We start from the raw sequence: 14,987 nt of genomic DNA, 5'->3' as shown, positions 1-14,987 counted from the left end.
TGCCTCTGAAGTAGAGATTTTTTAAATGATGTCACAGATATATAGTCTACTGCAGAGTCAGACTAGGACCTCATCTTTTCTGATAACCAATTCAGGGATCTTTCCACACTTTCATGCTGCCTCCCTATTAAATCGAAATTTTACCTTCAAGAGATATATGGAGTAGTTCCTCTGCCTTCTTCAGAAGAAGTAGTAGATATCTGGGCTGTGGAACTGAGTGACCAGACAGTAAAAGAAAAAGAGGCAAGATAATGAGATTCTAATCCCAACTCTATCAATAACTGTGTTACTATTTTAGCAAGACCTTTTCTTCACTTTGGATATCATGCTTATTTGTAACATAAGGGTGCTGTCCTTGATTGTTTCTAAGACCCATTCTGGCTTTCATCGTCTGTGAACCCTTGATACTAGGGGAGTTCCAGTTTTCAGTGAAAGTAATTAAAAAAATGACAATTCCAGAGAATATTTGTAAATTTGGTCCCTCCAAGAAAAAGAAATTCAGAGTTGATTGGCAAATCAAATAACTATGTGAGACTTTAATGAAAGGTAGCTGTAATAATCACAATGAAAAAATAAAATAGAATCTGTTAAAAAAATCTTTTCAGTTTCATTTCAGCACCAGATCAGTAAGACCTACTTACTGTTTCCTTTACCCCTTTCAGTCCTGGTTCTACTGACAAAGTACAAGGCTTGAACCATACTCTGGCAATCTTCAAATGGGGACTAAGATTATAGCCTACAAAGTGGGGAAGGGAAATCTGACACCCTGGAGTACCTCGGTGTGGGAACAAAGCAAGTTACATTTATTTTATTGGACAGTTTGAATTTATTATATGTTGCACATAATTTCCTGTCTCATTTCTTTAGTGTTCTTGGAAATTTTGTCAGGATATCTTACATTATCACACACATCGTCCCAACACGTTTTGGCGACAGACTGATTTTACTTAAAGAGTCCCACAAAGAAAGCAAAGGAAGGTCCTCAAACACAGTCTGGGACAGGGAATGGCTTAAGTTCTGGAAAAATTTCTGAAAAAGCAATGAAGATGAAGATGAAAATGGAAAGTCTGTGAAAATTAATGTAGTGTAGAACCGGTGAACATACCACTTATTTCTCTACATGTAGAGAAGAAAGAACCTGCTTATGAGGTACACCCAAATAATTCACAGGTGGTGAAACTATTAGAGTTCTGCAATTTCTTGCCTCAGAAGTAGAATAAATCTCCTATATTATAAACGGTGTGTGCTCATACACGTGCTTGTGCTTGCTCTCTTTCTCCCATCTCTTCCCACTCCAGGGCATTACTTCTTTCTGGTTTCACTGTAGCTATTTTGATTATTTTAATAAGAACTTTAGAAAAGGTCCAATTAGATCAGGAGGCATGGGCTGCCCTAATCACTGTGCTTAAGGAAACGTAATGTCATAAAAAGGTTTGCTATTTTTTAAGTGTAGTGGAACCTGCTTTGATTGGAGTCAGACAGCATGAAGCCCCAGTTATGGTAGAGTGGATGGAAAACCCCCAACTATTGGCAACATGTAATGACGGTTCCTGAGATAGCAGAAATCTGACCACAGGAAAACTGCTCCCTGAAAAATTGAGCTTAACCCTGAAGCTGTCCATGGACTGAAGTACTAGGCCAATAAATGTGCAGCCCTAACGAAAGGGGAAAAGAGCTGTTTTTTAAATAGAACTTTTCCTTATGTGTATACAAAGGCATTCAGTAACATGACATTCTATCCTCCCTCTTCTCTCTCTTTCTGTCTCTGTGTCTGTCTCTCTGTCTCTCTGTCTGTCACACACACACACACACACACACACACACACACACACACACACACTCACACAATCACAAATACCCACATCCCCCAAAACACACCCTCAGAGCTACTCCCCCCCCCCCCACCTGGCTACTTTCTTTGGTTGCAAAGATTGCAATTGAGATAAATATTTGCACCAGCATCCTTGAAGAAAATTTTTCTATCTGAATCAGTGGAGGGAGTTTCCACACTGAAAATTTCTTTACACTGATAAAATCAGTGTTACAGAACAATATAGAAATTGTTCTAAAGTTCAAAGACACTATGGGCACTCCTGTGCTCAGTAGGGTTGAGAGCTAATTTTACAAACAACATCCTATTACTCAAGTCAATCTTTGTAAATGAAAGCAAAACAAAACAATAATAATAACGAAAACAAAATACTTGAGAATTAAATAAATGTAAAGTGTCACTAATCAGAAGCCGAAAATGGAGCTTTTTGTCCTTGTTCAATAATAGCTACATGTAACATATGTATACTGCTGCACAGTATGTGAGGAGTCACTTTTTAAAATGACATACTGATAAGAAAGTTTGTAAATAGCATCTGTCACAAGTGCAGACAAGCTAATGATAGATTACAAGCCTTGCTGCCTGTGGAACATTTGAAAATAATATTGTTGCCAGAGCCTGTCACACCACCTTTCCATCATAAAAAACCTTTTTTTCTTGAAAAAATATTAATAGTAATCAAATTAAACTTACAAAATGAGCCATATGAAAAATCATCCAGTGCACTAACAAAAAAAAAATCTAACGAGATTGTTTGGGATCGACAGTCCTTAACGAGGGACATTTTGGGTTTATTCTCTCTGAATTCACCTTAGTATTTTTTAAAAAATCTATGAGGTAATTTCCCTCCTTGTCTCTTGAAAATCATCTTTAGATTCTTGAAACTCTTTAGTTCAGAATCTCTCTCTCTTTTCTTCTTTTTACAAGACTCTGTCTTTATATCTTTTGTCTTCCACCTCTACCTTATTGAAGACTTTGGTGCCAGGGCTCAAACTTCTAGTCTGGCCCTATAACATTCTATTTTTCTCCTTATGGCTTTGTCTACTCTTCTTTCCCATTTCCTAGGTCTCCCCATCCCATTCATTCCCAGGATTGCTGGTCTACATGTTTGAAGAGTGAACTCATGCACAAATTTTCCTGTAATCAGAAATAAAAATACAGACAGACATCAGCTCTGCCAAATACTAGTAATAGGCACATTTGCACGTCTGAAGCATGCCCCAAAGTACTTAGTACAGAGTAGACAAATACTCAATACCTCACAAGTCACCTAAAGAATAATGAAGATAAAGATGCAGAATCTAAATTGCTTTTCCTATATGTACAATAGAGTAGCATCACTATTAACTGGGTATGATTTACATTCTATAGCCTTAAGTGGGTAGCCACATTGGTAAGGTCCTTTGAAAGACTGAAATATGAATACATATGTTAGTACTTTGTGACATCTGTAACTTAGAAAGCCATCCAGTGAAAGGTTTAAAACTTTCATCTCCTCCAACTTGGTACTTGAATTTGTGTGTCTATCTGTGAAGGAAATTTCCAGTATGGAAAATCCCTTGGTTGATGCACATGAGTATATATATATATACATATTATATATATATATATATGTATATATATATATATATATATATATATATATATATGGTATTACTTTAGGGAGCTACTTCAGCAGAGTAATAAGTTAAATGACTCACCTATAGTAATATTATTTCTATGTTTCCAAGACAAAACTTCGACCAAGACCCTCCTGAATTTAAGGCTAACCTTCTGTCCCTTATGCTACTCTCTTCCCACATTTTACCAACATAATTATGATGATAATACATTCTGATTTATAGAGATGCAGAATACTTCACATATATAAGCATATTTAATTCTGACAACAGCCATATAAGGAGAGTAACAGAAATATTTTTATCCCAATTTTAAAGATGAGTGAACTGAGGCTCAGAAAATTTATGAGTATGTTAAAAACTACCTGGCAAATGACTTCTTATTGAAATAAAATATTACAAATGGAGAGGAAAATAGACTTAGGGACTAAACTTATGTTAAGAAGTATGTGATTTTCTGATTTAAAAAATGAAAAAATAAAACATTTCTCTTAAATATTAAGAAATATGTGACTTTTATAAATGAAAAAGACATTTTTTCTTTTCAGACTAGTCAAAGAAGGATGGAAAGACACATACTACCTTCTATGTAGGTTAAAATGTTTGGGACATTTTCGATGACATTGCATCTTTTCCCATCCAATTTTACTATTATTTTCCTACCTTTGACCATCACATATCCCCAATCACCTTCATAGAATAGTGAAACACTGTTGGTCAACTGCAGATGTCTCTATCTTATTCATTCAATTCATCAATTCACAAGTATGACAAGCAGTTATGGATTAACAGTACAGATATGTAGGGTTAATTTCTGACTCTGACATTCATTAGTTATGTGATAAGTAGGAAGCTACTTCAACTCTTTGAAATGTATTGCTCTTGTCTGCAAATAATACAAACAGTTGAATTATTATAGCCCAGGATTGTAGTGAAGAAAGTGTTTTGCAAACATTAAGTTATTAGATAAATGTGATGTTATTATAGAAGATAAGAACATTCAACTTGCAGTTGGATGTTCTAGATTTGAAATCTAGCCTTGACATCTGGTTGCTGGGTCACCTTGGGGAAATTACCTTATCTCTTTGAGTTTTTGTTTTCTCATCTGTAATGTAGGGAAAATAACCCTTGTTCTATGTCTCTCCAAAGGATTTTTGAGAAAAATGCTCCATACTCCTTAAAGTGCTAGGAAAAAATCAATCAATCAATATTTATTAAGTTTCTACCATGTACTAGGGTCCTGTGCTAAGGTGCTAGGGATATAAGAGGGATACAATGCAAGATAGCCCCCATCTTCAGGGATCTTACAATGGAGCTATTATTATGAAGATAATCTTTTTCTGAGGAAAAAATAAAAATCAAATTTCTTCTCTTCAAAGAACATGCAGTGTACTGTGGAAACAAGAAGGAAAAGGGTGAACCATCCAGAGGACCTGAAGAAATATAAATTGACAGAGCAATTATACACCAGGGAGCATAGGACCAATAGTCTGCTTTTTTGTCCATATATCAAAGTAACTGGGGCAGCCTCTTTACAAGGAGGGACATATGAGAAGCTATAGAATTTTCCAGAGATGTGAAACCAGTATGTGCTGGCACACCATGGAAACTGGGGTGCTCCTGTCAGCAATATCTCTGGGAAGAGGAAACAGTTATCCTTTGTCCAGGATCTACCCTAATCTTAAAATGAGGGAGCTGGGGAGACTTGAGTCATTTACTTTTGAGTTCGTGGAAAAGAGGAGGCTGATAGCAACAACTTGCCCAATGAAGAGGCTTTCCTCTCACACAGCTGTGTTGGTGTATTTCAATTAGGATCCTTGAGGCCTGACATCACCTCTGGTATGCCAGTCCTAAGGCTCCCGTGAGTCAATACTGCCAATCAAGCCAAAATCCAACTGCATCATGTGGTTTTATGATGTAGAGAGAAAATGACATGGAATCACCTCTTACTGCTGGAAATCTCAAGTTGGAAGCCAACTCTCTTGAGAAGAAAAGTTAATCACAATACAACTTCAAGATCTAGCTAATATTTTCCCATGATTATCTCAATATACTTAACCAATGTATTGCTATATGTGATGGTCAAAGTAGTCCCATGACATTAAGAAAGCAGAAATACAAGACTGAAAAGATCATTTCTGGGTCAATCTATTAATTTGCAAGGGGAGGGAGGAGGGAGATTGAGATTCTACAGTTTAGGCCAGAGAAGAATCATGATTGAGATATCTTCAGGAGTTAGGTTTGAGAATTATATCACACCATATACATGAGACATAAATAATAAGCATATGACAGAGAATAGAAAATCTGTTTAAAAGTATGAAAGGATGAATATTGGAACTTAAGGGGAAGGGGGAGAGAGAGAGAAAAGACTTGGGGAACTCTTTTCTCTTGGTTGTCAGAAAGAGGAAGGAGAGAACCTTTTACATCCTTATACCACTTCTGCAAAGAAAATGATGTAGAATCCACATTTATATATGGTAAAAATGAGATGTAAAGAAAAATTAGTGAATTAGAATATGGGTGGCTAAATGCTTCAGTGACAGAGCAAGGGATGAAAACTTAAAAATCTATTTTTTTCATCGTCACTACAATAATGACTCTTTTTCAGCTTCTATTGCTTCTGAGAGGATGCCCTTTATGCATATTTATATCTCTATATGCACACACACACACACACACACACACACACACACGTGTGTGTGTGTGTGTGTGTGTGTGTGTGTGTGTGTAGGCCAGCTCTGGGTGATCCACAATGTCTTTCCTAAGGAAGAATGCCACTTGGCAACAGAATTCTTTTATAAGAACTGGAGACTCTTTCTTTGAGAGATAGAAAGCCACAGTACTAAGTCTTAAATTCCTCCCTCCATATTGCACAAAAACAGTCGTGGAAGTAAACAGAGGACAGAAGCTGGCCCTGAACAGACCGAGACACTTAAAAAGGCAGCCTGAGAAAATAAAAATCTAGCTGACCAAGTCTAGACAAGAAACTATAGAAAACACATTAAGAAAATGACTTTTTAAATAGATGCTATAGTATATCCCATAGATTCATGTGAAATATGCCTTGGGTATAGTTTAAAGACAATATAAGCACATGAATAGAAATAGATGGATTGATGAACAGTTACAGACAGGCAAATACACACACACTCACACAGAGTGAACCTTGCCACATTCAGCTGTAAATAAGGAATTTAACATTCATTCCACAGGCTAATGGTGCTTATAGCCATCCAAGAAAGATCGACTTAGATAATAGCGTAGTAGAGTGCCAGAGAGCCTGAAAGGAATGGGCTATTGTGTTTGACTAGTTTCCATGTATAAATTAGTGCAGAGAAGAAAAAGAAATTCAACAGAAAAACACATGTACTTTATTATAATTCCTAGTGTTACTCCTGCAACCCTCACAATAGCAGGCAAAAGAACTGAAAACCACTGAAAAGAGGTAAAAGGCAAATGCAGATTTGATTAAATGCCTTTCTGACAAGAAGTGGTTTGACTTCAAATTTGGATGAAGGCACATGTCAATGGCTGGTCATGGTGTTAGTCCACATTCTCTTCAGAGTTAAACAATTGACTTGGGAGTGGGTGGCTAGAGAAGAAGAAAGAGGGTAGAGGATAGGAAGATTTGGATCGGTTTTATCTATTCAATTTTCATTTGAACTGAGCATATAGATTAAATCTTGTGAACTACTGTTTTTTTTTATGGCCATGGTAGAAAGAGGATAAGATGTTTGGGTTGTGCACACAAAAATATGGACCCCACTCTTAAATAAATATGAAAGGCATGCAGGCCTCATTTTTTTCCCTCAGGAAAACTGACCCTCTATGGAAAGATTTTCATTTCAAATCTCAAAAAAACATTGAGATCACAACATTTCTCATTGACAGAATAGTTTATCACCAAGACCTTACTGGAGATATTTAGCTACCACTGAAATGAAGGAGATTCCAGAGTGGAGGTTGGGAATACCACTTGAGACACAGAACATTTTGCAAGCCAGAAGAAACAGAATTCTTAGGAAAATGTCTCAACAAGAGTGTGTAGACCACAGGCTTCTGCTTTTGAAACGTTTGCTTATACTGTCTTACCATGAATGCTTGAATGGTGAATAACTGCTACTGAATTTTATAATTCTAGATCCAAACTTAATAGTGATTAGGGAAATGAACCACTTTATATTAGACCTATAATTAGAATTATAATTCAATTCTCAAATTCTATCTGAATGAGATGCTATTCAGTAATTGCAAAATTTGTGCAATGGTTCCATATGACTTTTTGTTAAAGATAGAAAAAAGTCTATAAATAATAATTCATATTTCTGTAGTCTTTAAAGTTTACATCTCTGTGAGGAAAGTGGTTCAAGTATAATGATTTGCATTTTTTTTTCTGAGAGGAACCCAAAGACTTAGAGGGATAAATGAGAATAACCAAGTTCTGAAAGCTAGAAAGTACTTGAAACAAGTTGTGTCTGTCTTTCTTACTCCCTTCCCTATCAAAGTATGAAAATAATAAAAGAAAGAAAAGGGGAGCAGATTTTACAGGTCAATACACTTCAGTGCTAGTGTTTTACTTTTATATAACTGAATTTATCATAAAATGTTACTTTTTTCAAGTTCTAAACTTTAGCCATCATAAGCTGGAACTCTCTTCCAGCAATAGTTTGCAATTTCATGATTTATTTAAATTTATTCACTTAATGAAAGCTTAATTTTTTCTATTACATATTTACGCTTGTTTAAACTTTGTATATCTCCAATGCTTTTCAATCATACAAATGGGATTTTTTTACATATGTTCCTGATTGCTCATGATATGCTAGATACCTTTAAAGACTATGTTTGTAATAAATAGCATAAAGTAAAAGTGCATTAAGACAATTCATCAATAAGTAGACATTTTCCCCCAAACTTTAGCAACAGGACATTTCTAAAAGAGAGCATTTAAATAAGCTAATATATTATTGATCATTTGTTTTGCAATAAAAGATAATGGAAAAAGTCTCAGGAAAAAATGTTTTTTTAATCACAAAAACTGAGGTCTGCCAAGAACTGACAGGGTAAAAGGCAACACATCACATGTACCAGAAGGGAGCTCCTTTCTAATTGCCTATCCAATCATCTAATCACAAGCTACGGAAAGGAGCATATATGGCAATTGTATTGCCAACATGATATGAATAGAATGCTTACTAGTTAACAATATATCCCACCCCCCCCTCCCTTTTTTTCTATTTCTAGTAGGGGAGCTCTGAGTTCAGTCTTTGCACTCATTGCTATACTTCTAAAGAATTTTTTCTATACTTTTTATACATTATACTGAGTCACATTGATGCAATTTTATACATTATACTGAGTCACATTGATGCAATTTTCAAATATAAAATATTGACAGCGAGTGATAACTGTAGATGAGGAATAAATACTCTCTGAGATGCCCAACTTATTTCAAGTGGCTTGCTTTGCCTCTTCCAAGGAACAGGGCAGACATGTGTTGCTAAAGTTTAATTAGAATGAAATAGTCGGGTACTATGAATTCCTCAGGGCCATCTATATTTTGGTTGGGCTTCCATTGGCTTGTTGCTGTTCTGAGGAAGTACTAACATTCCATAAATGTGACAGGGAGGGTTGCAATCACGTTTGCTTGGAATCAGCCTGTGCAAAGTTTGGAATCAAATCTTCAGATGAGGTTTACAAAGCTGCTTGCCCAGAACACTCTGGTTTTAAAAAAATGTGCATTGCTATTAATATTTTCAGTGCAGATTTTTTTTTGGACAGTAAATGTTCATTTTCTGCCTGTAAAACCAAGCATGAGTCACAACAGAACATTTACTTTGAGTCCAAAATGCAGGCAGTGTGCAGTGGTGACTAGCTTCCTCTGCAGCATCTATCTGATCAGTTTGATGATGGAATGTTACTCTAACTCGCCCCCCCCTCCAAAAAAAAAGCCATGAGTTTTTCATCGGCACAAGTATACCTGAGATCAAAAGACAGAATCCTTAATTCATAAATACTAGCATCTCGTATCTCTGAAAGATTTGCAGCTATTTTGGCATGGGTCATCAACTGCATAGATCTTTTCCTAGTTTCCTTTTTTTTTACCTGCTTTCTCAATCCATGTGCAAAGAGAGAGGGGAATAATCAATTGGAAAAAAAAAGGAGAGAAAAAACTTTCACAAGACACACTGAATAAAACTGGTCAGAACCGTTGAGTTCAGAGTGACTGCTCTCCAAATTCCGAGTATGCAAACCATCATTTATCCAGTCTCGAGCCCCCAAGTTTATGCTGTGCTTCCCCACTTAATCTCATGAAATTATTCTGTACCTGTAACCAATTACAACAAGTCTCCAAGATTTCATTTCACTCCGGGAGCTAAAGTTACTGAGGAACTTTTTTTCCTTTTAAATCACTGAGACAAGAAATTTACCTGGTCCTTTAAGATGAAAATTTAGCGTGCATACAGTCCCTACAGCAGCAACAACAACATCACATCATGCCAACAACACGAGGTAACATAAGGCGAAGTAACTGGTAAGAAGCGAAGTATTGAAATGAAATGCTATTTACCAGGAGGAGTAGGAAAGCCAGGAAGAGGAGCGGTGTCACGCCAGGAGTTGCCCAACGGCAGCGTTTCATGCTTGGGTTCTTGCCGGGCTGTGAGTCGGACACTGAAGAAGCCGCGAAGTGCTCCTCTACCTCCTGTCACATCCAGTGCTGGTGCTAACACTTCAGTCCTGCCTATCAGCTTCCATCAGCCCTGCTCACATTTCCTGACCGAGTGGTGGGTGGGTGGATGGGTGGGGGGTAAGCTCAATGGAATCTCTCTCGGAGCAGGCAGCCAGCCAATCAGGCTTCTGCTAATCAGACATGCAGAATAACAAAGCCAGGGGGACAGAGAAAGTATAACAGAGAGAAAGAGAGAGACAGAGACAGAGACAGAGAAAAGGGGGGAAAGGAAGAAAAAAAAGAAAGAAGAGAGAAAGCAGCAAAGAAAGAAAAGAAGAGCAAAGGATGAGGAATTCCAAAAGATGAAGCAAAGCTCTGGGCTTTAAAAACTAACCTGGATAGTTCTCTGGGAGGTATATTTTTGTTTGCCTATTGTTTGTGTTTATTCCTGTCATTTGGTAAAGTACAGTAGCTCTTTTTGTGACTGTGTACTGCTCCATTCAGGAGAGAAACTTAATCCCTGTCAATATATAACATATGCCATAAAGGGAAGGAATCATAGACAAAAGCCTACTCTTAACTTGCTCTTTAAACGTATTCTGAGCAACTTTTATTCCTCCTCTATAAAGTTACTTTTTTTTTTCTTTTTGGATGTAGAGAAGGCAGACTGTATGTGATTTGGAAACTCCCCCCCCCCCCCACAATGGCTGGTATATATGTGGTAATTATTTCAGCTGCAGATGATAGCAGTGTCTTTTTGATTAACCACCCCTCCCCAAATAAAAAGAAACTCAAAGAACATGATTCAATAGGTTTTCAAGATAGCACTTAACAAAGAAGACAAGTTCACTTCAATTCAGATTTGTGTAATTGCTTTGACATCGTCATCCTTAGGACTGTCTGGGTTAGTATGGGACAGAGAAAATGGCATTAAATCCATACAGAACTCCAGAGTTATACTATAACTAGTAACCTCCTGCCCAATGAAATCTCTTATTAGTCACTCTCCATAACAGAAAGGGCAATGAAAGTTTTACCTCCTTTCTCTTTGCTTATTGAAGTTTGATAAGAGAAGAAAGGGGGAGAGGAGAAGCAAGGAGGGAGGATGCAAAAAGATGAAGAGGAGAGAGAAGGGTTAGGGTAGGAAAGGAGGGATGTTAGGAGAACAGAAGGGAGAAAGGAGGAGAGGAAGAGAGAAAAAGAGAAAAAGTTAAGAGGAAAAGAGGAGAAAGGAAAGAGGGAGAGGAGAGGGAAGGGAGGGGAGTGAATGGAAGCAGATGAGGGAGGGGAGAGGACATAGGAAAAGAGAAAAAGGAGATATTAGTACAAGATAGAGTAGAGAGAAGGGGAGGGGGAAAAGAGAAGAGAGGAGAGAAGAAGGGACAAAAGAAGAGGATAGGAAGGGAGAAAAGAAGAGGATAAAGGAGAAGACAGAAAAGGAGAAGGAAGGAGAGGAGAAATAAGACAGAGAAGAGGGGGAGATATTAGGAGAATGAGAAGTCAGGAAAAAGGGGAGAGAAAGGGAGAAGCAGAAAGAAGAGGTGGAAAGAGCAGGGAGCAGAAGGGCAGTGAGGAAAGGACAGGAGAGGAGCAGGACAGATGTTAGAAGGAAAAGAGGAAGGCAGAGACAGGAGGAGAGGGGAAAAGGAGAGAAGAGAGATGAAAGGGAGGAGAGCAAAGGAGAAGGGAAGAGAGGGAAGAAGAGAAAGATACAGGAGAAAAATGGCCAGCCAAGAGAGACAGAGAAATAGAAAGAGACATATGCAGAGACAGAGAGACAGAGACAGGAATTGGAAGGTGCCTTCCAACTGTGATAGGATGCTCATTTTGGAGGGCAATTGATGATGAGTATGAAATGGATGGAAGGTAGAACATGGATCTGGATCTGAGAGTAGGTCAAGAAACTTGAATCTGCCCAGATAATCTGCAAACTAGAAAGTGATATCCTGAACAAGCAAAAGTTGATTGAATGAAATATTTTGTTCACCATTTATGGAAGTGCTAAGTGTCGAACTAAGACTCTCATTTTACCTTTCTTCCCATACACATATGAGGTAATATACATCAACTATATAATTTTCCTAATTAGATACTTCTGAGTGATTTTTATTGCAGAACCTTGCATCGTCTAACAAAGACGATACCTACACTGTGTTAAGAATACCTACAATGTGTTAAGAATAATTTTATACACACCTCTTTCCCCTCTTCTTTCAATCAGGGAATATGAGAAAAACTTGGTGGTGCTGTAATAGGCATGTAAATACAAGCAAGATTGCTAACATATATGCCTGCAGTGTTGCATGTTTAAAAAGGAGGGAAAAGCAGGTTGTTCAACCTCAGGTTGAACTTAGATTACTTATTGCATATGGTATATCAATTAAGCATAGATAAGCTGTTAAAATCCTATTTCCAACTTGTTAGGAAACTTGAGGCATATGAAGATTTACTTGGATTTTCTTGATCAAACAGATTGATGGGAAAAAAACCAGATACTATAAACCAAACACACAGAGAGATACTTGATTCTATATATTTTCTGGTTTTTAGAACTATTTCTTTTGCAAATTTTTCAAAAACTACCTAATACTGGTACATTAGAGAACATAATTGAACTTAAACTCTTGACTGATAGTATCTGAAATCCTCATTGCACTAAAAAAGTTGTTATTGTGAGTTGCTATCATTCATACAGTTGTGTATTGTATAGTTATATTTTATACCTTAAGACTTTTGCTTTTAGTTTTGTATCCATTCTTGGAACAGTTTTAAGAAGTAGTTCTTAAATCTTAGAATCCAGTATTTAACAGGATATACACAGAGAAGAGGAAGCAAAGGCAACTATTTTATTGAATATTTATTTGAAGCCTCCTGATTCTATGCTGGTATTGAAGATACCAAGTTAAAAATTAAAGAGTTGCTGCCCTGAAGGAGTTTCCATTCTACTACATAATTAGTTTCTGCTGGAAAAAGCAAATCTAAATTACTACAGAAAATTTGAATCTAAAATACAAGTACTTTGTAGTGATGATCTGTTCCTTCTTAACATATCTATTTTCAGTTTTTATCTGCAAAAGTATCCCTAAGAACAAAAGGCAGAATTACAAGGAAGGGTGACTTCAGGGTCTATGATATTCCCGAAATACACCCATCTTTGAAGCTTAGCAGAGATCTACAACTAAAGGAATCTTACTGAGGGTCTTACAAAAGAAGTGAAATATTCCTTTGCCACGTGTGCCTCATTACCATTGTATTCCTGGTTTAGTCCCATCCTTTCCATGGATATTGTTTATATGGAAAGGTATGTCACAATTTTTTAGGGGATTGTTTCTACTAACCGTTATTACTCAACCATCTTAATAAAGGCTTCTAAAAGCTAATTACTTATGAAAAATGGTACAGTTACAAAGGACCAACCTAACCCTAAAGAAAAGGCTGGAGGAAATAACTCTCCTCATTACTTTGCATGGGAAGAAAGGAATGATTCTCAGGTATGGATGACTGGAATTAATGTTAGACTTTTTTAATGTATTGATTGACTGTGCTAAACATTTTTTCTCTTTCTAAAATTCTTTGTTATTGGGAATGAATAACTAAGAGGCAGAAATTAAGGTATAGAAGAGAAACCCTAGGTATTGTAAAAAGAAATAAAAGGTGGTTATAAAAATAGTCTGTCTGCTTTTTAATGGGGAACACAATAGTGTGGGCTTGGTAATGACAGCACTTGAACCATAGCTAATGGGGGGAGGTGTGAGTGCACATTAGTTAAGTAGCTCTATATGGAAGACTAAAGGAAGGGGAAAAAGGAGTAGCCTAGTAAGCAGAAGAATCAAGAAATAACATTATCCTAGAAAACAAAAGAGGAGGACATTATAAACCATAAATAAGTTTTATAGGATGAATCTTGAGAAGAAAAGCCATTAAATTTGACATATACTCAAACATTAGAAACTTCAAGAGAGTAGTCTGAATTGAGATGTACATTCAGGCCCCAGTCCGGAAGAAGGGGAGAAATGAGTTGGACATTTGAAATTGAGGGAATGAGTATAATTGATTTTTGACTGTGAAAGAAAAAAGGGATTTAGGATGATAGATTATGGAAATGGAAAGGTCAAGTTAAGGATTTTAGGAATAGTGGAATTGGATATGTTTGTAGGCAGCAGGAAAGGAGCTAGTAGAGAAGGAAAGATAAAAATAAGGGAAAAAGATAGAATGATCTACCAGGCACGTTCCCAAAGGATATAATAATAAAGAATAAAATGAAGGGCACAAATAAAAGAATTGATGTTTTCAAGGAGAAGAAAGCAATGTATTTAAAGGCAGAGTGATGATATAGATATATTGTTGAACTGGTCAATTATAAAGTCAAGATGGGAGGGAGAAAAGTTTTGCCAGGGAGGGGGCACTCAATAGACTTAGCAAACAGTGGGAGATGGGGAAACTGTAGGTTGCAGGAGAACAAACAATAGATTTAGAATGAATGAGGCAGAAGGAGATAATAATGTTAAAGAAGTTATACTGGAAAGAATTCAAGAATTTGCAATCAAGTAAGCACATCTGTGCAGGATAGGGAAGTCAAAAATACACAGCCCTCAAATTCAGAGTTTATGGGAGTCAAAAGAGGTTGACAAACTGGGAAGTTGAGATATCTGACAGTACATCAACATACATATTGATGTCCTGGAGTATGAAGACGAGAGTTAGGATGGAGATGAATACTGTGAACTAGCAACTAAATCCTTGAGAAATGAGGGAGAATGATCTGAATCATGCTGGAAGATAACTACAAATAAGAATCTGGAATGGGTGATCTAGATGGGTGAAGTGAATTTGGACTAGCATGTGAAAGGATTTGAGTGTGTGT

General features: G+C 36.8%; 1 protein-coding gene across 5 annotated transcripts in view; it reads right to left on the bottom strand.

Annotated features, from left to right (window-relative positions):
• ADAMTSL1 (ADAMTS like 1) overlaps positions 1 to 14,987 on the bottom strand; it is a 1,134,116-nt gene that overhangs the window by 393,522 nt on the left and 725,607 nt on the right. Inside the window, exon 1 of one of the 5 annotated variants that reach the window (XM_074197569.1) lies at positions 10,025 to 10,268. The exons of the other annotated variants lie outside the window; for them this stretch is intronic. Within the exon in view, the coding sequence (XP_074053670.1) occupies positions 10,025 to 10,093 (69 nt within the window). The 5' untranslated portion in view covers positions 10,094 to 10,268. Of the gene's footprint in view, positions 1 to 10,024; positions 10,269 to 14,987 lie in introns of those variants that run through there. 5 annotated transcript variants of the gene reach the window in all.

This window comes from Macrotis lagotis, chromosome 8, assembly GCF_037893015.1.
Source record: "Macrotis lagotis isolate mMagLag1 chromosome 8, bilby.v1.9.chrom.fasta, whole genome shotgun sequence".
In the NCBI taxonomy this organism is placed as follows: Eukaryota; Metazoa; Chordata; class Mammalia; order Peramelemorphia; family Peramelidae; genus Macrotis; species Macrotis lagotis.
This window is presented reverse-complemented; position numbering and strand designations above follow the sequence as displayed.